At 32.4% G+C, this 26531-nt stretch overlaps 1 protein-coding gene across 1 annotated transcript; it reads right to left on the bottom strand.

Moving 5' to 3' along the window:
• Positions 1-8156: 8156 nt before the first annotated feature.
• On the bottom strand, positions 8157-12338 carry LOC107922534 (protein indeterminate-domain 5, chloroplastic). The gene is made up of 4 exons (XM_016852613.2): positions 11438-12338; positions 10797-11193; positions 8666-9881; positions 8157-8298 (listed from the first exon to the last, which is right to left on the bottom strand). The coding sequence occupies exons 1-3, from the start codon at positions 11577-11579 to the stop codon at positions 8720-8722; spliced, it is 1701 nt and encodes a 566-aa protein (XP_016708102.2). The 5' UTR covers positions 11580-12338; the 3' UTR covers positions 8157-8298; positions 8666-8719.
• Between the last annotated feature and the right edge of the window lie 14193 nt (positions 12339-26531).

Below are 26531 nucleotides of genomic sequence, written 5' to 3'. Positions count from 1 at the left end.
TGAGTGCGGCAATTTATTTCTTTGAAATAAGTAAGTCTCATCATCCAATTTATTTCATTCAAATTTTCATTTCAAGGGATCGTATTTTAAAATCTTTTCAAAATTTTGACATTAAGACATTAAACAATCAGTTCGGTACCAATTTTGGGCGTCACGAGGGTGCTAACCTTTCCTCGTGCGTAACCGACTCCCGGACCTATTTTCTCAAATCTCGCAGACCTAAAATTTATTTTTAATGGTGAACCGATCACACCTTAATAAAAGATCGGTGGCGACTCCCATTTTTGTTTTCAAAGTCGACAGCTAAATTTTTATTAATAAAAAAGCGGTTTCAACACTTATGATGAAAATGAAAAAAAAAAACAAACATTTATAGAAATTCCATCAACAAATACAAGAAAACACTTAACTCTAGCAATTGAAGAGAAGCTTGCAGCGATTGAAGAAATACACAGGAAATCCCTTGGAAATCAGATGAAGTAAAAGTGACTTTAGGGACAATCAAATTTTGGATTTATAAGTTTTATCAAAAATACTTTACAAATACACCATTTCAGTCTTGAAGACCACGACCAATAGTGTCTTGCCACATATCAGACTATTGGATCTGGTGCCCTAAGTAGTATTTTCATCAATATACACTTGTAATTCATTGATTATATTAATATACTTTTATAATTCTCCTCACACGGTTTTTGCACGCAAAGCAAAATGGAAGCAAATATTGCTCATTGGTTGTCTAATGTTTAACTAATACTAAGCAATATTACATGGTCGGATTGTTGTATGGAAAGACAGATTGTATTAATAGATGAACCTAAATATGTCCTTAGTCTAATCGGGAATGAGGAAATGGATTGAAAGACTAATATGTCGTCTATCAAGTCCAATTGGGGAGATGCCTTGTCTTGGGTTTCAGAGCAGATGACTCCCAGAAGATAGAGACATAGATGTGACTGATTAAATTGACAGTACATCAGATAAAACCCAAGAAGAATAGATCCTGAATTATTTTATGGATTTATTCACTTGTGACATTCATAGTGTGACATATCTAAATCCTGAGTGGATGGTGGACTATGTATGCTTGACTCGTACACTTTGATGTAAGTAAAATTTTAAGTTCAAATAGATAATGAACCGAAATCTGGTGCATTGGGTGTATGACTTCTGTAGTATGTAGCGTCATTCACAACAGTGGAATTCATAGCCCAAAACATGGGTAAATGATATCCTCTCATTGGCATTACACGGTTGATGAAAAGTAAATGTGGCCACAGGTCGTCCATCTTTGTGATGGATGACTTGATCACTAATTAATAGTGATTGACTTTCATGAAGAAAGATATAATGGTTACCATAAGATAAAATAGGGTCATATTGGGAGAACAGATATTATCCCAAAGAGATTAAGGATATCCTATGAGGGTAACACACTAATAACAAGCTCATTGGACGAGCACTGAGTAATTGTTTTCGTAATGGTATGTCGTTGGGGAAGTTAAGTCATGATACTATAGTGGAATGACTTCATGACTAAATGAGTTTATAATTAATAGGCGAAAAGTTGAAACTTAATTGTAAATCATTTGAGCCTCAACTTCATATGTCCAATCGGTCCCTCCGCTAGCTCGTTGAAACCAAAATGAATTGTGTGTTTGAATAGAAATGAATGGAATGAATAGAAAAAGAGAAATGGGACACATTCAAGAATGATTATGGTTTTCTCCGAAATGGAGAAATAGAATCATTTGGAAATGAATGTAGGTTTCAAAAAATAGAAATGGAAATGAAAATGGAAACTTGCAATCTTATATAGGATTACTTAAAAAATGATGGAAGAATAAGTTTATGTTTTTGGAATTTTTTAAAGCCCGAAAATGAAAATAAATTATTCATTCATAATGAACATGTTGAGTTGTGAAATATTGAACTAATTTTCTCGAAATTTTATTGGGGGCAAAATTGTCAAAATTTTATCGGGGTAAAATTGTCAAAAATTTTACTAGGGTAAATTTGGAATGAGAAAATTATTTAATATATAAATATTAAAGTTTATTTTGGGAAATAGAAAAACTAAATCGAGTTGGATTACATTATAGAGTGCTAGGTCAAAAAGGGCCTAGGAAGTACTCATAATTGGAACTCGATGTAAGAGAGGCCTAAAACCCCTCATGGACATGAAGGGGGCGACAACCCTAGTAGGAATACTAGGTAAAAATGTCCACCCTTCCCCTACTCTAATTAGGATATTGTTTTTCTACTTGAAATAAACCACTACAACTCAACAAGAGTTCTACCTTCTCTTCCTATAAATAGATGGCACTAGTAGAGTTTTACACAACTTTTTAGAGATTGTTATTCTGCTGAAATATAGAGAGAATTTATTCTCAACTTTTAAATATATTTTTCCAGAATAAAAATTTTACTGGTTTCTATTAAAGAAGAGATCATTTCCATTTTCACCTTAAAATGAGAAAAAAACTTCTTCTAATTCTGTGTTTCAATTCAATTGGTTCGAGCCCACACTCGAAGCAGTTCGTGGTACGAGAATAGTGAAGAAGATCGTTTGGTTGAAAGCCAAAAAAATCAAGGATTCGATTATCTGAAAACACAGGTACGATTTTGGTCTAAGGTTTATTGTTATAAATATCACAAATCGAGTCAGTTTTAAAAATTTTAATTTTTCGCTGTGGAAGAAACCTGTTTTCAAACTAGATTTTTTTCAACATAGACACCCTTAATCATTGTTGTTTCCCAGGTACAGTTGAATTAAACATTGCATTTATGGAAAATCTTCTAAAAAAATTACAACTTTTCATTTTCCCTAACAAGGAGAAACATTTTTTTCGTCCTTAAGAATTTAGGCAAAGTAATGTCTCACAGAAGGCCATTTTGTAACCTATTGCTCAACTTGGGGGGCTATTGTTATACCTCTCCCCAACTTGTACATGTGTCAGAAGGATAGATGACGTTGACCACCCCTTTGACTTCACCTGAAAAGGTGCCTTGCTCGACCATCCATCCTAGCTAAAGAAGTATCAACCTTCCGTGTTTTGGACTACCTGTAAGATAGGCCTTTCTAACCAGACTTTTTGCTCTTTTGAAATGAGACAAGCACTTACTTTTTAGATGTAAACACACCTTTGAGGCAACAAGGACCCACTTGGGCATAACAACCTCATATTGACTAAAGGCATAATATAATGGGCCCCACGATGCACGTCCCTCACATATTGCATGATGACAACCTTCTTCATAACAACCTACCACGTCACGTTGGTGGATAATAGGACATTTTTTATAAATACACTCACAACGATGAAGAAGGGATCGACATTTAAGCCATCAAAGTTACTCTGAGCAAATATCTTCTCCTTCAACAATCAGCCTATCCTCTTATTTCTTTCTAGCTCTCCGTCTCTTTAGGTGAACCAGCCTCCACACCACCTACTCCTCATTACCTCCTCTTAACGCTCTTCCCTTGTTGTACATTGTATTAATACTAATATAATCACTCTATCATGCTATTGTAATAAAAAACTTACATAATAATTTTTAAACTTTTTTATATCATCATCCCTAAACCTTACTATAGTTACGTTATAGGTTTGCTTATCTTTTTTTTTTGCTAGATTTTCCACTTCTAACTTCGAACTTGAAAAAACAAAAAATAAGTGTAAGCAATTTATTCCATAAAATTTCACAAATACCCCAAAATAATTAAAATTTTTAATAAATTCAAATTAAAAAATATAATGAGAAAATAAATTGCTTATTTTAAAACTTTAGGGTTAAATTGATAAGTGATTTAGAGTTTTTGGAAAATAATTTTGTTTCTTTAGGGTTAAATTGTAGTGAACATCACAACTTTTTTTAACACCTAGGTTTTTTTTTTCCAAACAAGGGCCCTACAAATTTGCGGGGTTTTTTTATAGAGAAGAATAGGTGGGATCGTCTGAGATTTACTTGCCTAGTCATGTCAGGATTAAGGGAGCAAAGAATCTCTATAGTCTTGGGGCCTCAAAGCCCCAAATCACCATCTTGCTAGTCGATTTCGGGGCTCGAGATAGCAGAGATTTTTTGCTCCATTGTCCCCAACATGACTTGGCATTGGGTTCCCAAATCCCCATGTTGGCGCCTAATTTGTGTTCCTAATGTGTTGGATTCCCCTGCCATTAGTCAAATTCTGACAGGGAGCCTCGTTTTCACCCCAAATCGCCATTTGGGCCTACGATTTCGAATTCCTTAGACCAAATCCATATTATTTTGATAAAAAAAAAGAGTATTATTTAGATAAACGATTATTTTTTTCTATGTTATTAGGGTAAAAAACCCTTTAACCTATTATTAACTACTGGAAAATTTTGAAGATAAAAACTGTGTGTGATCAGATATCTGAACAAGGATTGAAATAATGAATGATGAGTTTCTCATTGTCTCTGACAGATGATTTGCAGAGATGTGGTGGTATATATGTTTGCAGATGATGAGAGAATAATTGTCTTGGATGCTAACACCAAACAGCTAGCTGTGGCTGTGCATGTTAGTGGCAGCCCCACTTGCTTTGCTTCCTATTCTTTCTCACACACTTGGGAACTGATGCCAAATTTGAATTCTATCAAGCATCGTAGCTGGATATGGAATCTGCTTCACTTAAAATGACTATCAACTCCCCCATCCTTTTCTCCCTCTAACACAAAAGTTTTGACCCATTCTTCAATTCATCATCGTTTTATCAGATATTTCCACTGCCCCTCAATTTCTATTATGTCTCTCTTTTTCTTTTATGTGTAAATATTGAGCATAAATACGAGATGCTAATAGTGTGTAAATGAAAAGGAAATACTTACATTAACTTCTTTTCCCCAAGTTTACTTATTATTAATTAATTATAGGTAATTATAATGTAGAAAAACTACAAGACAAGTTGAAAAAAGAGACTTGAAATGGCTTTTGCTAGATACAGCAAAATTTTCTATGGATTTTGTGTTTAATTTCAACTTTGACGGGTAGGCTACATATTCACTATATATGGATATAGATTCCTTTCCAAATGCCTATGCAAATTTTGTTTTTATACTTTCTTGTGAAGATGCGATTTAGGAAAATTACAATCAATACCATTAATTAAAAATCAAATGTATTTGCTTGAGTTACCTCTTATGAACAAAGTTAAATTGTTGTAGGGTGCATATAATTAAACTAAGTACCCATTTTTCTTCTGCTTGTGATTACCCCCTTAGGGAAATATTAGGTCAACTATGCTTGCACTTCCATATTTCTCCATTACTTTTTTTAAATGGATCCATGGCTCTATGTAAGCAGGGAATAAGATGTATTTATTAGCCCATTCGGAAAAGTTTCTCACAATGCCATACTTTTACCGAATTTAAGAAAAAGTGATACATTAATTATATTTACTTTAATAAAATCGGTTACGTAATTGATTCGATCCACCTGTCTAGATTGATTAAATAAATTTTTAAAATTTTTTTAAAAAACCTATTCAATCGCCTAATTCAAACAGTTCGTACTGATTCTCGATCCGACTGGCTGATCCAATCCGATTCAAACAACATTTACTTTAACTAATACAATTAGACACTAATTATAAAAGAAAGTAAAACCTAAACCAACAACTATTGTGTATAGTGATAAGACACATTTTTGAAAGGGCAATCACGAACCCCGAGAGAACTAATCTTCATTGATTGTAAAGCAGACACATAAAAGATACATTGATCATAAAAAAAAAGTAAAATCCGCAATTTTATTATGGGTAAACTACACCTAATGTTACTAAACTATTAATAAGTTTATGTTTTGATCACTCAATTTCAGAAAGTTACAAAATGAACATTGAATTATTCAAAAGTTCTCATTTAAATTACTGGACTGTTAAAATCATTGTTGTATGACTTTCTCTATTGGTATTGCCTGCACCAATTGAAAACTCTTCTTCCCCTTCTCTTTACCAATTCATTTTTTTCATGAAATAGTTTTAAATGTCAACGAATTTGCGAAACAAAATCTAAACAGTTTTCTTCTTCAATCTCTAGTATTGACCGCCAAATCGACTTAAATTCAAGGTATATTTTTCTACTCGCCAATAGGTAGTAATCCATCGTACTAATCGTCACTTGGAGCTCACTAGTTAAATTTTTAAAAGAATTAATAATCTAACGACTTAAATAAAAAGTTACAAATAAGTCAACAAGTTAAATGAAAACTTTTAAATAACCTAATGATATTTTATAATTTTTTTATAATTGAGCGATTAAAACGTAATAATTTAGTTGTGCCTTGGTAGCAGCGCCATACAATTTTTTTTTTTAATTTCCCCGGATTCACGTGTTGTGAAGTTATGGTGACAGGAATTTGTTGTCATGTGATGTGAGTTTTAATTGTATAGTTTGTTTTGTTATTGGATTTGCCTTTGACATTCAGCAACTACTTTCATTTCTTCCTTCGGGTGGAAATGCCAAAGCATGCTTCCGCCAACTTACGGCGTTCCGGATGGTGGTACCAACCACAATAATAACAAATAAACTTAGTCAATTCTCTCTTTCAAATTTTGAAGATTTTTCTTTTGAATTTAAACTTTAGATTTTGGTTATACATTTTTTAGTTCAACTTTGGCAACCTTATTATTGTAAAAATGTTGATAATAGTATTTCATTATATTAAATTTCTTCATGTTTTTTCTAGCAATACATAAATAGAATAATAATCAAATTTACTTCCATTAAATTTTTTATTATTATTTTAAATATAATAATTTATTTGGTCCTCTAATTTAAAAAATAATAATTTAATCTTCCATTTAATTTTTCACTTCTTTTAGCCTTTAAATTTATATTTTTTTGTTAAATCATCCCAAAATAGATAGAAAAACGATAGACATGAATTGTCACGTAGATAACATATCAACATTTATAATTTTTAATTTTTAAAACTAGTTTTTATATTTTTTTAAAATTTAAAATTTTAAAAAATTAATTAAATGTTGACGTATATCTACATGTATGTCATTTTTTCATTAATTTCGAGGTAATTTGACAAAAGAAATAAATTTAAAAAATGAAAAATTAAATAAAACCTTTTATAAAATTAAAATTTAAATAATTCATTATGCCTTTCTTTTATTCCATCTAGTAGTAAGAGAAGAGACATTATTGTTTCAAAATATTTATTGATTTGACCATCTAATACCTAATCCCAACACTAATAGTACCAGTTTGTTAATTAATTAATACCCAAAATATTCTTATTCGCTCAACTTTACATCGCACTCTACTCCATTTATTTTCATCTTTCTGGAAGTACAGATATTCACCAAATATTTTCATCCATTACTTTAAAAATTAAGGGTAAAACGTTATCTATAACTCCTTTTATAAATTATACACTTTCATAACAAGTTGTTTATATTAATAATTATTGACTGTAATAGTAAAACATGTTGCATTTTTAAATGGAGATGTTGATTTAATTTGGGAGACAAAGTCAAAAGTTTTTTTATGAGACTGAAATTAAATTGTATATTTTTACAATAATAAAAATGTAATCCCATCAGATCATATTTTTATAATTTTGAAAAGATTAAATTAATTTTGAGGGATTATTATTAATATAAAAATATCTATAAATTTTAGTTAATATATTTCCAACGGTTTTAAAGATGTATCTATGTATTAGTATAAAAAAATGTAATTGGAGGGACTCTTACTGATCTATCATAAAATTTTATGTCATTGATTTCGGAATCTGAAATTTTCCAAATTTTAACTATAAGCAGCAGCAAGGTATTTTAGGTAGGAATATGTGTAATTAGAGGTGAGTGATAGAATTGGGTCAGAAAATTTCAGTAAATCAGGTGGCATCCCTCCAGAATTATTGTTGGTTATGGTAATTATCGGGTTACTCATCTGCCCTTTTCCTCCCCATTCTTTTGTTTCTCACTTTCTGGATTTTAATTAGTCCGTGACTGCCACAGTGTATCAACACTTTATTCCAAATTAAATGTGAATTTGAGGGAAGACTAAAATTTTATAATCGCTTGTTAAATAAAAATTTGGAGTTTAAATTTAATGGATAGAAAAACGAGAAATTAATTTTAAAAAGATTAAAGATTTTAGAGAGCATTCAAAGTATATATGAAAAAGGATTAATGTAGGTGAGGAAACTCATTCCCAATTAACAGTTGAAGAGAAGTAAAGAAACAGAATACAGAGTTTAATCATGTATCCCCCTCCCCCCGTAGCCTTTACGACTTGCCATGGAACATTACCTGCACTGCAAAGATAAAAAGAGTTCAACAGATCATAGTTTTCCCATGTGTTTGTAGAAAACATAATAAGAGTGTGGATGAGCAACACTCGTGACACTGCTGGCCCATAATTCTTTTTAGAAAAAAAAAAAAAAAAAAACTAGTAGACAAGAAAAGAAACAAAAGACATAAGCACTGTTACTACTGTGAAACAACTCATGACTGCCTCATGCAAGAAAACATGTCAGAGAATTCAAAGAACACACACAAAAATAAAATAAAATAACTCCAAACTCCAAAAGGCAAAAACAGTAACCAAAGACACATTTACCTATGGAATTGAAAAAGTAATAAACTTTTAATCATATAATTCGTCACTAATAATATACGTACCTTTGTACTTTCTTCATATTCCTACCCCTTTTCTTGTTTTTTCTTCTTTGATCTTCACTGAAAATTCCCATTTCCTCCTAAACATTGGTGATTTGTCGGCGCAGTAATATTACTTCTCTCTGAACCCAAGGCGCTTAACCCCATCGCTTGTTGTTGTTGCTGTTGCTCCCTTTGTGAAACCCCTCCCATACTCATGCTTCTAACTATTTGCCCTACTCCAAGGAAGTCCCTGGTCAATCTATCTGACCCACCACCACCACTAACATTCAAAATTTGCGGCTGCTGCTCTACATGCTTTTCTTGTTCTACGCTGCTTCTATTTGCATATGGGTTTTCTTGTCCATGTCCAAAGCTAAATGTATTGGACCCACCTCCGGCTATGGAATTCATTAGTTCATGTAGGTTGTTCCCGGTGCTATCTCCCAATGTGCCGCCAAAGTTTGAGTTACCAAAGCTTCTCATAAGAGAGGCGTTTTTGTAGCTTGAAGTTGAACCCATTTGAGCAGCCTTTTGGAGCAATGCGGTAGCTGACATTTGGACTGCAATGTTATTGCTTTGAGCAAAGACAGAAGGGATGTTAGTGGTGATTTGGTTTCCCATTACAGTGTTTGAGAAGGGATCTGAGGCTTCGCTCGTCCCACCACCACCGCCTCCAGTTTCATTGTCGAAATGTTCAGGGGTTAGCAAACCTGATGATGTTAGATTGGCGTCCGGGTTGGTACCGTTTCCACAATTTGAAAGGAAGCTAAGATTGAAGAAACTGGGTGGTGAAGGAGTGTTGGTTGTGTTGTTTTGGATATCTGCTGGAAACTGCATCATTAGTCCCTGGTGGTACTGTTTGTTGTTTCCCAAAATCCCTTGTTGAGGATGATGCTCTTGATTAGACTCAGGCATGAAGAAAGCAGCTGAAGAAACCATGGATTGTTGGGGTCGAAAAGATGATGATGATGATCCCATTGATGGAGAGAGCAAAAGATGATCAAATTGGGTACTCCTGGCAACACCACCAAGTTTAAAAATGTCACGGCCACCACTGTTATTACTAGTCTGGTCTTGTACTGATGACATTTGAGTTCCCACTTGAGATAACCCTAAGCTCATATTGCTTGTACTTCCATATAAATGGTTGCCAATGGAGTTGAAGGAAGGAGGTTGCCTTGCATTTTCCTGAGCCAGTGCATCACAAAATGCCCTATGTGTGATGAAACTGTCACGCCTGCAACAGTTATAATAGGAGGAATCAATTACATAACCAGCTGATATACAGATAATACAAGATAAACAAAACAAAGGGCACGGGTTGAGATTGGAGTTCAATACAAAGTTTAAACAGCAACTCATGTCTGCTATGTCCAATACATCAAATTTTAAGATTTTGAAAGTTAGTTTGTGGAAAGGATCTTAGGCACATATGACTAGCTACCTAAATGGACACCTTAAGTTGTCAGGTAATTTGATTAATTACATTTCATTTTTCTTCCTATTATTTTCTGTTTGTCTCGTATTGCTGAGATATTATTCTACCCCAAAAAATGCAAGGATAAGAAAATGAAGATATGTAACGTTGAAAAGCTGCCGTTTGCTACATTGGACCAACAAAGCTTTTAAATGAAGTGTCATAAGTCATACTTTGCCTTTGAAGTATTAGGGTTCAAAAGAAAATGTGTAGTGAACCCTAAACAAGTCAAAAGAATGTCAACAAAACTTGGACAAACTACCAAGAGAATGTATTCAACCAAGTGAAAGACGATAAATCAAGATGCCAAATTCCTAAATCAATCAGGCCTCTAAAGCTCAAGTGTTTTTTTTTTTTAAGAGTTTAGAGGCTAAATTATCATGAAACTAAAAACCTCAACAAGTCTAGCTAACCCACAACATAACAAAAATGGTAACAACAACACTGTAAACTCTACACATGGCATGGCAGCACGTGAATAAGAGGGAGAAATAAAATGTAAAACAAAGAAAGGGCGGTGGTTCCTAGGAAAAACAAAAGATGAAACTGTTTTTTTTTTTTTCACAGAAGCTATCGATACTTTGTAATGAACAAAACATGAGAAAATGGTGAATGGATGATGATATGTAATAGAACATAGATAGTAAGTATTTTTTTTCTGTATTATTAACTAACCTTGAGAAGAGAGTACCACAGTCACATCTGTACTCTCGAGTTCCACAGGTCTTTGAATGAGCTTTCCAGTCAGATTGCACGGCATACCTCTTAGAACACTTCTCGCACTTCCATTTCTTCTCACCATGTTTCCTCGAGTAATGCTTTTTGATGCCTGTAAGATCACCAAGTGCCCTAGACGGGTCATGGTGGACGCAAGTGGGTTCAGGGCAGAGGTAAACCTTCCTCTTCACTTCTTTTGTAGTCTTCTGTCTAAGCTTCCAAGGGAGATTATGTCCTCTTCTGTGAAGCTGTAAGTTTTGCTCCCTTTGGAACCCTTTGTTGCATACCTCACAAATAAACCTGTTTGTTGCCATTAGGCTCTTGGGAGACAGTGCTATCACTTCCACATCTGGATCTGTTATCATATTCAAATTTGATTAATTGCAATAAGGATGAAGAAAGTTTTTGGATGATAATTGGAGAATCTTAAAAGAAAAAAAGAAACACATTCACCCCTTGTCATTCCACTAAAAAAAACTCTTGGAATTTAGGGTTTCATGTCCATATAAGGAACTTTGATCCTTCACTTGAATTATTGGTATACATATAGCTGGGTTTATTAGTAGAATCTAATTATATATAAAAATGGGGATACTTGCTTGGTAGGACTGGTTGGTTTCTCTTTTTCCTCTGAGGCGGCGGTGGAGCTGGCCCCATAGCTGAAGTTGGTGCTGCTGTAGAATGCTGGTGTTGGTCCTCTTCTCTAATTCCAAAAGGTCCTAACGAGGAAGATGCAGCCATCTCTAAGCAAAACCCCTTTTTTTTTCTTTACTTCTTTTGCTTCAAGTAACTATTCCTCTTTATTTTTCTCAGCTATAAATCATCTACTATCTCCTCTCTTGAAAACCCATAATCTAACAACAACCCCACACTGAAATCTTATCTGAAAAAGCTGAGAAAAGGGCGTATTGAGATTTTTGAGTAGAATTGATTGATGAAAGCCCTAAAAAGGAAAAAAAATATCTAAAAGACAAACTAAAATCAAGGTGAGTTGAAGTTTGAGAAGGAGGAGAAAGAAAAAGTAAGAAAAAAACTAACTCAGCTACTGTTTCTTTCTCTTGCTTTTAAATGCCAGATTGTGAACAAAGGTGTTCTTCTCTGATTTGGTGTCATGTAGTTATACTAACACATATACATAAAACATCCCTCAGCAGATTTCCCTTGTTTTCTGTTTATTAATGTCTTTTTTTTTTCTCTCAACCCTTTTTCTTTTTACCTGATTTTGTACATTTTTCTTTCAGTTTACAAAATCAAATTAACTTAGAGAGAGGGAGAGGGAGAGAGAAGCTTGCAGACAAACTTGCTACCATCACCCTTTCCCCCATTGGGCACTCACTGTAAATAATAATAAATAAAAAGAAAACAGGAAGTTTCAATCTGGAAACAGAAAACCTAAAATGGATTTCTTTTTCTTTTTTGAAAATGAAAAAAAAATCAAAATTCAAAGAGAGTGTTGTTGTTTTACGTAGTAGTAATATTTTTTTTCTTGGGTTTTTCTCGAACATGCAAAGGGCAGGAAGAAAAGTAAGAAAAAGGAACTTACTACGAACTCAGCGCATGATCAGGTTGGGTCAATATATTTGTACTGAAGTAGGGACCTGGATGTCACGTCGTGGAATGAAAATGGGTACTTCTGTCATTCTGTTAAGAAACTTTTTAATTGGAAAAAAAAGGAAAGACAAAAATCTCAGAAAAATACGTAATCCAACCACTGGGGAAAGGATAAACGAAAAAGAAAGGTAAACTGCATAAATAGTCCTTCAATTATTAAAAACTTTAATTTTAGACACTTAAAATAAAAAAGTTTATAATTTAAGTATGCATGTTACACAGTTTATTCATTTTGGTCACCCTGATTGCAAACTTTAACAGAAATCTTATATGGAATTTTTTTGACATGTGGACCAATCATTAGATGCCACATGGCACAATTTACATTATCATAAATATTGCATACCACTTTAAAGGACTAAAATATAATTTATTCTATACTAATTATTAATCAAAATAAAAGAAAAAATAATAGTTAAAAAAAACTCAGAAATCCAAACCTCATATTCTTCTTCAAATTTGATTTTCGTGAAGGTTGTATTGCTATGATTACTTCAGCAACGAGTTCGCCTACTTTGGGATTGGATTATTTCCCATTTGGTAATTCACTGATTCCAATTTAATGAAAATTTCATATTTGACAATAATGGGTTCTTCCGTCATGGATCATATAAGATTTGTTAGTGCCGTTTCATTGCATGCATTTTGAGAAAATTAAGACTTTTTTTTCTTTAACAAACGAGGGTTGGATAATTGGATTTTAAGGTCTTAGAATTCATGTAGATTTCTTGTTTTTATAGAAAATGAAGACTACTTCTTTCCGGTGTCATAATGTTTTTAATTTTTTAAGTATATTAACTTGTTCATGAATCGGGTTATTCGTTCAAGTCCGAATGTCCGTTCTAAATTTGAAAAGATTTGGGCAAAAATATTAGGCTTAAAAAATGGGTTTTGCCAAAACAAATTGAGCTCATTTAAAATATGGGCCGGACTCAAGCTTGAAACTCAATGCCCGAGCCCGACCTGACCCGTTTTAAAGTTTATAATACTTTATATTATGTTATTTTTATATATTATGTAATTTAGAATATATTAAAAAATAAACCTATACTAAATATATAATACTACTCTAATTTAAACATTAAAATAATATTAAGATGACTATATAAAAACTTTCGATAAATAAAAAAAATATTAAATATTAAAATAATATAATATAAATATATTTATTAAAATATTAAAAATAATCTAAAGTTAATTTGGGTTAGTCTTTTATAAATATGAGAGGGTTTGGACAAAATTTTAGGCCCATATTCAGGTCGGACATGAGCAAGTGTAAAATATGTTAATATCATACTTTACCCATGAATACCTCTACTGACAATGGAGAAGCCATGGGCTGATAGGGGCCCGGTCCCATTTAAAATGAATTTTTTTCCATTTAGACTCTTTTATAATTTATAAAATTTTAAATAAATAATGGTAAAAATTTGATTTAATCATTTAAAAATTATAAAGATAAACTATTAAAATAGTAAAATTATATTTTTACTATCGTAAAAATGTACAATTTAATTTCGTTCCAAAAATTTTTTCTAACTTCACCCTAGTCTCGAAGCATTAATTACACAAATACATTATAAAAATGTCTTCTAATTTTTTTAAACTGAAAATTAATAGTGAGATTATGGTAGTTAAATGTTAATCAACATCCGCTGTAGTATTGTTTTCTTATTTTTCAAATTCTAAATTAAAATTTGAGAAGAGGAGGTTTGAATTTCTGGGGTTTTTTCATATTGTCAAAATGAAAGCATGTGAAAATAAAAAAGAAAATGAGGTAATATAATGAATGAATTTAACCAACAGATCGGTGGTTGAATTGATCATACCATCAATTTATCGATTCAATTAATTTAATTAAAAATTATTAAAATTAAAAACTCAATTTAATTCAATTAATATATTTATTAAACTCCATTGATAATATATATTAAATATTTTTGTTTGAAGGGATAATTTCTGTTTAATTATTTATTTATTTTTATTTGATTGGAGTGGCAGTTTTTATTCCATGCCAGCTACAATTTGTTTATTTATTTGTCAAAAATGGAATGAAATTAGCACCAAACGCCACAATGACAGCTTAACCGTAATCACAAACCTCATTGTTGAGTTATTCCGAATTAATCTCAATTAAAAAAATTAATATATATCATATTTTAAATTATAATTATTAGATGATATTTTTATCTTTTACCTTTTTATATAATTATATTAAAAAGCACATATTTATGGATCATTTAATAAGATTTTATATAAAATTTTTATCACTTTACTTAGAACAATTTTTAAAAGAAAATACGTGTTTCCATAAACAATTGGATAAAACTTAGGGCAAATTACACATAAAAACCCTATTTTTTTAAAATTTACTGAAATGGGCCCGATATTTTATTATTTACCGGAATGGGTCATTTTCCCCGAAATCGCGTCCACGTCAGCGTGATGTCAGGGGATGTGTCAGCAAATCGCGTCCACGTCAACGCAATTACTTACGTGGCAACAAATCGCGTCCACGTAAGCGCGATTTGCTGACGTAGAAGCAATAATTCATTAACAGTTTATGGTTTTTAGCTTGAAAAACTTTGAGAGGCTATAACTTTTGGCTCGGTTGTCCGATTGAGACGATTTTTGTTTTGATTTCGAATAACTTTTCGAGATCTACGCGCTGACAAACAGCCGAAGGCGGTTTGCCACAGTTTTCATCGAAAAAGATCCTTTTTGCCCCTGAATTTCGATTTTTTTCGGTTTAAAATTGAATTTTGAAACATTCAAATCATTATTTTCCTTATTTATTTGAAGTAAACACCGATTTTTTTTACAGAATTGTTGTATTATTTTTTTTGATTTGACACGTGTATGGAATAGGTCCGATAAATCGTTAGAACGTAAGTAATATAATTAAGATAATAACAATATTTCTATAATATGTCAATTAATTAGTTTAGCTTAATTGGTTAAGATGCTTGCTCTTTTCCCTTAGTACCTTGGTTTGAATCTTCTTGCCAATAAATTTGAATCTTTTTTGTACTTGTTGCATTTATTTTTTTAATCAATTAACTCTTCAATATTACATTAATATATATTATTAGTACAATAGTATAGACGGATTGACAATTTGAGCTACAATATTATGAATATTAACTACAATACATAATTTGAGCTACATATTACAGTAACACATTAATATGTATTATTAGGGGCAAAATACCAAAAAATGGGCAAATTACACATAAAAAGGGGGGTATTTATACTTTTTTTTGGACCGTTGGGTACTGTTCACGCGCAGGCCGAAATCGCGCCCACGTCAGCGCGAGTTGCTGACGTGGTAGCAAATCGCTCCCTCAAGGACGCGATTTGCTGCCATGTCAGCAACTCGTGCTGATGTGGACGCGATTTCCTGGCGCGTACCCTGACATCGCGCTGACGTGGACGCGATTTTGCGGAAAATGGACCATTCCGGTAAATAATTAAATAATTGGCCCATTTCAGTAGTTTTTTTAAAAAAAGGGCTTTTATTGGAAAATTGCCCTAAAAATTATTGAGACCAAATATATTTAAATATAAAATGTATATTTTTTAATAAAAAAATTAAGTTCATTTGTCTATGTTGTGCATTTATTGGCGTGTTTTACTGGCGTAACGAGTTAAGCTATTCGCTTGAACCGACTAATCTAATTAAGGGCAGGTTTGGATGGACGATAGGGTGTAGTACGATTCATTTAATTTACTTTTTGTCTCACGTTACAGTATCTAATCTCACCACCACCACTATTTTTACACTAACTGTAGATAAACACACCGCTATCCAAACTCACCCTAATACGGTTTGAGAATTATTATTGTTATTGTTATTATTATTATTATTTCTTTTATTAATTTTCAATATTATCATTAAAACGTGTAAAAAGCCTTCTATGAATTGTGAATCATAACTAAAAGAATATGATTAAACTTATATTAAATTTAGGATATCAATTAATATCACTTGGGTAAAATAAAAATATTGAAAGGTTTTACAATAAATATAAATAAATTTTATTTAAAAAATAAATATTAATTATAATCAATAAATATAAATAAAATACAAATTTGATATAAAAGTTAAATGAGGTTTTGATTAAAATGATAAAATTGAGATAGTAAAATTATGAAATCTCAGGGTTCCAATTTTATGATTTTCACCATGTGTATACATTTTTCTAGAAATATCTTCAAAATGATATTTATTGCTTTGTAAAAGAAATGACTTTTGATTATTTTACAACCAAATTGATGGAGGACACTAACTCAGTCAAATGCTCAATATATAGTATAAATAATAATAGGGATAATGCTAAATTTAGCTGTAATACCCCCTACCAGTATTCGTTGCCGAAATAGAGTATGAGGCATTACCAGATTTTACCGAATAAATTTTTCGCAATATCCCAAAGTTTTTTTTTTTGAACTCAATATAACCCCTTTATAAATATCTAATATTCCCTGCAATTTTAAACCGAGACTAATCCAACACAACCAATCCATTTCAACATATTTTCAAGATAAATTTAACATATTCATAAGATAACCTCATCACATACCAAAACCAAAATTTGTTAGCCATACCAATGGCTAACCATACATTCATTTCACATTAACATTTACTTTACTAGCTTATACATGCTATTGATTTCCAAAATAAAGTTTCTTTATATACCAAAATATTGAGGTTGATAGTGTGATGCGTCTCCGACCAAATCCAACCTCCGAGCTCTTAACACTACAACATAGGGGAAAAGGAAACAGGGTAAGCACTTTGTGCTTAGTAAGCTCATGTAACAAGAATTATACTTACCTTATATTTTCAATACAAAGCAATAAACATTCATACATCCATTCAATGCATTATTCCCTTAACATGCACAAAGTCAACATTCAAGTTAGTTCAATAATTTTCATGTATCAATAATATATACCATGATTGATGAGCTCATCAATTTCATGATTTCCATTCCCTTGTTATTTTTCCATATTTATCCCGTTGAACTACTTGGAATTTTGATGGATTTTCAGGGGTACACCTAAGTGTACAGATCCCGGTCCGTCAATTCATATTCATGTGCGCACATTTCCATTTCAGAGAGCACACTCCCGCGAACCTCATCCTTACAGCGAAATTACCAGTCCAGGCTAAATCCCCTGCAATGACAATTACTTTAATGAGCTTGGATCTAAATTACCAGTCCAGGCTAAATTCAGACCCTAATTTGGATTACCTGTCCGGGCTAAATCCATTTTCCACATATTCTTCGAGAGGGCTATATCAGGATAGGATCACCCGTCCGGGCTAGATCCTTTTTACCGTCAATTCCTTTTCAAAGATTTATCGAATTTTCCTTCCATTCAACCGGGATTTCTTCCCCTTTTTATCAAATATATCAATGTTTCATCAATTTTCATACAATTAAATTTCAAATCATATTCACATCAATAACAAACATTTCAAGCATTTAAGAATATAATTCAAGTTACACGAACTTACCTCGATACTTGTTCGTAAACAAAAATCTACTAATCCCGAACTTTTTCTTTTCCTCGATCTAGCTTCGTATTTGAATTTTCTGGATCTAAATAAATAAATTTAATCAATCTAATACATTTCATGTTTATATGTAACATTCTCTATAATTCCATTATTGTTTATAGTGCATTCAAAGCTGTCTCATTGAGTCATAGTCACTAAATTATTTATATCTTGAGCTACAGAACTCCAAATTAAGATACGCTAATTTTTCCAAAAACTAGACTCACATATCTTCTTACCATAAAATTTTTTGAATTTTTGGTTTAGCCAATAAGTACAGATTATTCTTTAAATCTTCCCCTGTTTTAATTTTCGACAGTCCCGACCCCTCTTCACTAAAAATTAACTATCTCATTGTACAGAATTCGGATGATGTTCTCGTTTGTTTCTTTTGAAAATAGACTCATTAAGGATTTTAAAATATAAATTTAAGCCCCTAATTATTTTTCTCCAATTTTTTATGATTTTCCAAAGTCAGAACAGGGGAACTCGAATTTATTCTGACATTGTCTGACAAAATCTATTATATCTCATTATTTACAATTCCATTGCTTACACCGTTTCTTCTATAAGAAACTAGACTCAATAAGCTTTAATTCCATATTTTTTTCATTCTCTAATTAAATTTAAAAAATTTATGGTGATTTTTCAAAGTTAACCTACTGCTGCTGTCCAACCTGTTTTAGTGCATGATGTTAATTACCATTTCCCCCCTAAGCTTTCAATAAATGATAATTTCATCCCTACTCAATTAACCTCTCAATTGAGCTGATTTTTCTCAATTAACACTTTATTCCATCACTTTAAACTACTTTATAACCTTTGGAAATTAAAATTTTAGCACTAGACTTTAATTCCAAACTTTTTCATAATTAGGTCCTACAAATCAATTTCTATTGAAATTACCTAATAAAATCATCTCATAAACAAATTAAAGCTTCAATTTCATGCTATTTCATCATAAACTTACAGCACTCAACCATGGTGACTTTCAATTTTATTCATGAAATCAAAAACTAATGAATTTAGTAATAGGACCTAGTTGTAAAAGTCTTAGAAACACAAAAATTACAAGAAAAAGGCAGGGATTAACTCACTTGGTGGAAAAATTATGAAGTACCAGCTTGAATAAACCCATAGAACATTTTTTGGCTGATGATAATGAAGAAAATATGAAGAGAATTCAAGATATTCCAATTTGGTCCTATTTTTATGTTAGTAAAATTTGTTATTTTCCCATTTTACCCTTATTTCACCAATTCTCCTGATTTTTCTCAGCTTATGCCGCCCAAAATATCTCCTTTTGGGCTTATTTTCAATTTATGTCCCTCGTCATTTAACAATTGAGATATTTAATCATTCTAACAACTTTTACACCTTTTTCAATTTAGTCCTTTTCACTTAATTGACTACCCAAACATTAAAATTTTCTAACGAAATTTTAATACAATATTACTAACATTTCATAAATATTTATAAAAATATTTTTGACTCGGTTTTATGAGATCGAGGTCTCAATACCTTATTTTTACCCAATTTCTTCAATAATTTATTTTTCTAACTAACCACTAAATCGGTAAAATTCTTCTATCTATATTTTCATACGATTTTCCTATCATATCATTATTCATACAAAAATATTAAAATAAATTTATCTTTAAATTGGATTTGTGGCTACGAAACCACTGTTTCGATAACCTTGAATTTAGGCCATTACATTAGCCTTCAATGTTTACAGATTTTATCAATTTGACAATTGTTATTTTTATATATATAGCTAATTTTGGGGGTTTTTTACTCCAATTTTACATTTTATTATATTAAATTCAGAAATGGGCTGGATGGGGGATTATTTACGAGAATGGTATGAATTGGTTGGTGGAGGGTGGTGCATAGGCAGCACCAGCCCTAAATTCTGACAACCATTTTAAAAAAATTATATATTTTAATAGGTCATGGCTTAGGCGGAACCAAAGAAATACAGGTTTACGGATTTAGTATATACCTGCTTAGATATAAGGGAATGGTATACGGGGGTGGTGCCATATTTGATAGGTGGCACCAATGACCTCTATCTGATAGGCGGCATCGGTGAAGCAAATTTGGGAGTCCTTTTAATGGTCCCCGGTGAAGAAGAGAAGTAGTTTAACAAAACAAAAAAAAAAGATAGCAGAAGAGAAGAAAGAAGAAAGGGAGAAGAAAGAAAGGTGAAAAAAAACTTTTTAGTAGAGAAGAGAGTAGAGAAAGAAAGATAGAAAGCAAAAAGAAAGAATAAGCAAAAAAACAAAGGATAGTAGAGAAGAGGTAGGTGAATGTCTGTATGTTTGTTTTTTTTTTAATAGAAAGGATTATAAATGTAATTTTTATTGTGAAGGTATTTTGTTACTAATTTACATATTGATATAATGTTCGTTGTTTTTTACAGTTTATTTTTTATTAAAGTAATTTTTTTGTTGTTCGAAATTGTATTGATAATTTTAATTTCTTTCTTAACAAATTTAGTATTGAAGATGGATAATCAATTTTTCGTATGCATTTATTTCAATAGAGTAATTTTGACAACAACAGTTGGATGTATATTTGAGTGTCGCCAACAAATAGCAATGAGATTTAATAGAAATGTCTCGTTTGATGGTATAAAGGAAAGAATTAGTGCAAAAATTGTTAAACATTGTGGGAGAAGGATCTCGAAACTTTTCTACAAGTTTCCAATTCGACAGATCCCATCAAATTCACTGAGATGGAACTTGTAGACGATGAAGACGTGGGGACAATGATTGCTCTTTATTGTGGAAATCGGAGCAACCAAAATGCACCGATTTAGTTATTTGCCGAGTTAGCTGATGTTAGGGGTGTGCAAAATTCGGTTAACCGATAGAATTCGGTTTATCGATTGATTAACCGAATTTTTTTGATTGGGGATCGGTTAATTATTTTTTGATTTTTCAGTTAACGGTTAATTTGGTTCGAAACCGTCGGTTAACCAAAAAATTAATAAATAAAATTATAATATATAAATAGGCCCACTATTCACCTAAACCCAATCCAAACCCAAGTATCCAACTCAACCTAACCCAATCTTAAAAATTACAAATAATTTAATAAATAAAAATAAAATTTTAAAACTAAAACTAAAACTAAAGTCTAAAAATAAAAAACATATAATTCGGGCAATTCGAGGAATTCGGGGAATTCGGTTAAGTCGGTTAATTCGGGTAATTCGATTAATTCGGGTAATTTGGTTAATTTTTAACCAAAAATAAAAAACATATAATTTTCAGTTAATTCGGTTAACCGAACGAATTAACCGAATAAATTTTGGTTCGGTTAATTTTTTTGAAAAAATTTCGGTTCGATTAACGGTTAAAAATTTTGAAAGGTCGGTTAATTCGGTTAATGTTATTTCGGGTAGGTTAACCGGTCGATTAACCGACTGAACACCCCTAGCTGATGTGGAGACAACTGAAGATCCCACTCCATTAAGTGAAGAACATGGAGTTTAAGAGCCGTGTATGGTGGTTATGATATCATACATTGATAGTCAGTCAACTGTACGCGGGAGCGACATCGATCTTAATGTTGCACCCGAGACTGATGCGGTTGGTGATGATGGAAGCGGTAGTAGTGATTCTTCTGATCACGAGGTCGATAGTGATAGTGATCCCGATGTGGACGAGATACCGGATGATATTGACAACGAAGGCGTGAGTAACGATGGAAATGTTAACGCGTCTTCAGTCAGGAGCCAGATTCGACGTATTGTGATACACAATAATCCCGAGGCACACATGTCGTTCATAGACCCCGATGCGACGCATGCAGTTGAGTTTCTAGAGTACTCTGATATACTACCTACTCATCGGTTGGCCGTAAATTTCAATCCTGACGAGTTGTTAGTGGGCCAAAGATTCGAAAGTAAGGAAGGGTGCGTATTTGCCATTAAGTAATATAGCATGAATGTGTCAGTGGACTACAAAGTCACCGTGTCTAAACCAACATTATATATTGAAGAGTGTTGGAGATTGATGGAAGGCTGTAATTGGTAGGTACAAGATACATTTATCCAGAAGTCACAGATGTGGGAGATACAAAAATTTGCTGGGCGTCACACATGCACTTCAACACGTATGACAAAAGATCACTGAAAACTTGATTCTAAAACTATCTGTACGTGCATCATGCAAATGGTGAAAGACATGCTGACCATTAAAGTTTCGATACTGATTACCAAAATGCAGGCACGATTCTAGTATCGAGTATCATACCAGAAGGCATGGATAGCTAAACAGATGATAATAGAGCAATTGTACGGAGATTTCAATGCGTCGTACAATGACTAACAGGGGTGGATGGCTGTTATACGAGAGTACTTACCGAAGACTGTAATTGAGTTGCAGGCACAACCTTATTATGGCCCGGATGACCAACTGTAATCTGGAAAAAGAATTTTTCAACGGATGTTCTAGACGTTTGATCTATGCGTACGCATATTTCTCAACTGCAAACCGTTTATGTAAGTATATGGACCTGGCTATACGGTAAATATATGCAGATCCTGCTTCTTGTGGTTGCTCAAGACAGGAACAAGAATCTGCTCCCGATAGCATTTGTCATTGTGGATTAGGAGAACATGGAATAATAAGAATTCTTCCTTACGAACCTGCGGAGGTATGTTATTAGTAACGATAATATTTGCATCATCTCCGATAGAGGGAAATGATTAATTGTTGCCATTATGCGTTTCAGTGTACCATGGAGATCCGTTTACTGCATCTGACACATTGCGGCTAACTTTCACTGAGATTATAAGAATGCAGACTGGTAGTGACAAGTTGTGAGAATGGGCAAAGGATGACCTTATCTTTTCAATATACGTAAAATTTTTAAGGCGATACTGTAACACCACCTTTCTTAATACATACACAGCGTACAAGCTAGAGCCACACATTTTCTGTGAAAGGATGACTCGACTTGAGAGTGACATGGAGGGTGAAACAAACACAGCTTTTCGATAGTGGTTGGGTACTATAGAGCCGTGGCAACGAGCTCAAAATTTCGACGAGGGCTTTCGCTATGGTCATATGACCACCAACTTGGCGAAGAGGGTTAACTTCGTATTGATAAAAACACGACATCTTCCGATTTCATCTGTGTTCTCGACTATGTTCTACAGGTTGACTACCTTGATGCCAATAATAGGGCAGCAACAAGTAAACCAGATAGAGGCGGGATACGTATTTGTCAAAGATGTTAAGGGTGCAATCTGGTTGTCCCACACTGCAACATATTGTTAATGCACAAACACCCAATTATTTTCATGTTTTCCCTTCTTGTTAATCCTGTAGATCTTCCCCAATTGCATTGGCAAAGCCTGAATATACTATATGTAACCAAACTGTCGGAGTATTCGATCCCTGTTATACCACTCCACTATTTGGAAATTGATAATGCGTGCATTAATGCATCATAGGTGTGAGTGAATGTAGGCAGACGAGGGAATAACAACCGTAATTTTCGGTCTCCAATAGGGCATCTAGATGAACTGCACAATTAATAACATGGTTAAATTTTAACACGATTTGGGTAAGATATACAAAGTAATTACATGTCACAAATATTGGAATAGCTTACCCCTTCTCCAGCATGTTGTTCAATCATCAAACGATATATCGGAACAGTGTATGACCTCCCGATACCTGGATTGGTACTCCATCTATGAAAATAAATAACTTGTTAGAATAATATCATTAGAAAAAAAATGTCAAATAATTGCTATAACCGGCAAAATTTTGTCATCTATTCACTAGTGGAAATACATATACTTGGTGACTAATCAATGCCAAAAATGACATCCGGTAAAGAGCCCAAGACTACAACAATATGAAGCATCTGTTTATATCGACGGTAGAAGGCTTTGTTGTCCGACAAAGCTCGCTATACAACATAGCTAGTACTATGAAACCCCAACTATATGAGCAGACCTTATGCAAATCAGTTAATAGGGGTAAGTACATCAAATGAACCTTGTTGTTGTTTGCACTCGGCATGATTACACCCTCTATAATGTGCATAATGTAGGCTTGAGCAACACACATCACATCCCGCTCAATGACATTAATTGATAAATGCTCAAAATTGGCTTTCAACCATGAAAATCTTAAACCCGTAAATTTCGACTCAGCATCACCGGGCGAGACTCCTAGTAGGTTATCACAAAGAATAGCCGGCTCAGAGATCGTACTTATCCCTATTACCGTACTCCTGTCAATTGGGAGCCCAAGTTGCACTGCAACATCCTCCAGAGTGATAGTGCACTCCCCACACGGCAAATGAAAAGTGTGGGTCTTTGGGCGCTAACGCTTTACCAAAGTAGATATTAAGTCGTACCGCAAATCAAATGTCCGGATCAATGCTGTTCACCCGAATTTGGCTAACTCCAAGTATGGCATCAGTCGTTCATCAGTCCTAAACCATTCACATGACCCCTCAATACGCGGTACGAGCCTTAACAATATTAAATTACAAAAAAATAGTTATTATAACATAATTTAATTTCTTAAATGACATGGAACTTTTTATAAGGGAACCCGTGAATAACAAATAACAATTTATTACCATCTTATTAACTGTGTTTGATATGTGATCATCGTTATTAATCAAAGAACCCATTTTGATATTTGCAATTTTAAAACAAATTTCGATAATTAATTTCTAAGTTTGTTTCATTTTAAATATTTGTCAAAATACCTAAATGTGATACAATAAATATAGTACAAAAATTTCATTACTAAAATACTAAACAGTTTTTTCCACATCATATTTTTTGCTATACTATTACAGTATATAATTAACAAAATAAAAACATCTCATAAATTTCAACTAAATGGTCCCATCTTTTACCTACATAAAAAACAAAAAAATTATGTTAAAATAATAAAAATGATCAAAAACAAAATAAACTTAATTAGACTATATATTGTTATGTGCATCTAATAGTAAACCTAAAAAAATGCCAATAAAAAAATATAACAGAAACATAACATAAACTATCTCAACATAATAAATCTAATAAATGCGAATGTTGTTGTTATTATTATTATTATTGAAATAAACAGATTGGGCTTTTGCTTATCATCAATGCAAAACAAAAAACTTAAAGACAGACATAAGTCCAAAAATACCAGACAAAAACCCAAACAAATCTAAAACACACATGACAAATAAATTACATAAAAAAATAAAACATAGAGGATTTTACATAAATACGAATATTGTTATTTAAATGTAATAAAAAACATAAAAAAAACTTAAGAATGAAAATAGAAAATAGAAAATACCTTACCAAAATAAAATCTATAAATTTTTTTCCTTTTTTACCGAAATAATCCTTACAAAAATAAAAAAATTAAAATCCAAAATAAATAAAAAAACAACAAAAAAAATTAACATTTATAAAAAAAAACCCACTAAATTAAAAAATACCTTTTATGATTTTTTTAAACATTAAACCCTTATAACCCCTAAATACAACCCCTTAATTTTTTTTTCAAACTCTAAACACAACCCCAAATTCAATCCCTTTTTCCTTCTCCTTCTCCTCTCTTACCTATTCTACTTGTCTTTTTTTTTCTTTTTTCCCTTCCTTCCCTTCCCTTCCTTCCCTTCCCTTCCCGTTCTCTTCTTCTTCTTCTCTTATTCTAAACTGTTTTTTTTCTTTCAGATCAAAAAATGGGATTATGGACCATTATAATGTCCCCAAAACATAAGTCACGAGATCAGTGATGGTCCCATCCCATCGCTGCAGAAGAGACTGGTGCCGCCTGTCAGGTGGGCTTCACTAGCTTGGTGCCGCTTGTTAGGTGCCCTTCACCTTCAGTTGCCACAGGGTTGGGTTGGGTTTGGGTCGTATACGGGTCGTATTCGACCCATATTTCTTTGGTGTCGCCTATCAACAAGCCATGACCTATTAAAATATAAATTTTTTTAAATGTCTGTCAAAATTTGAGGGTGATGCCATCTATTCACCACCTTCTACCAACCAATTCATACCATTCTTGTAAATAATCCCCATCCAGCCCATTTTCGAATTTAATATAATAAAATGTAAATAAAAAAAGCCTAAATTTGGTCATTAACCTTTAAAAAAGAATCAAATCATTTTTTAATAAAAATGTTGACTAAAACATCAATTTTTTTTAATAATGTTGACATGACAACCAGCATGATGGTTCACGTGTATTTTATGTTGACATAATATTATTTGTCAAATAATAATAAAATAAAAAAATTAGAATGAAATATATGAATTATCATATTTAAAAATTTAATATTTTTATCAATATTTTCGTTAAAAAAAAATTAAACTCCTCCTGAAAAGTTGAGGGCAGTTTTTGATAAATTTAACTAAAAAATAAAAATAAAAATAAGTTGATAGGTAGATTCCGCATTATGGTGTAACAATAAAAACTTTATTTTATTTGCCTTCATAATTGGGCCTTAAATTAAGAAAAAGAAAA

Source organism: Gossypium hirsutum, chromosome D01 (genome assembly GCF_007990345.1).
Source record: "Gossypium hirsutum isolate 1008001.06 chromosome D01, Gossypium_hirsutum_v2.1, whole genome shotgun sequence".
Classification (NCBI taxonomy): Eukaryota; Viridiplantae; Streptophyta; class Magnoliopsida; order Malvales; family Malvaceae; genus Gossypium; species Gossypium hirsutum.
Note: the sequence above shows the minus strand (reverse complement) of the source record. Positions and strands in the feature narration are given on the sequence as shown.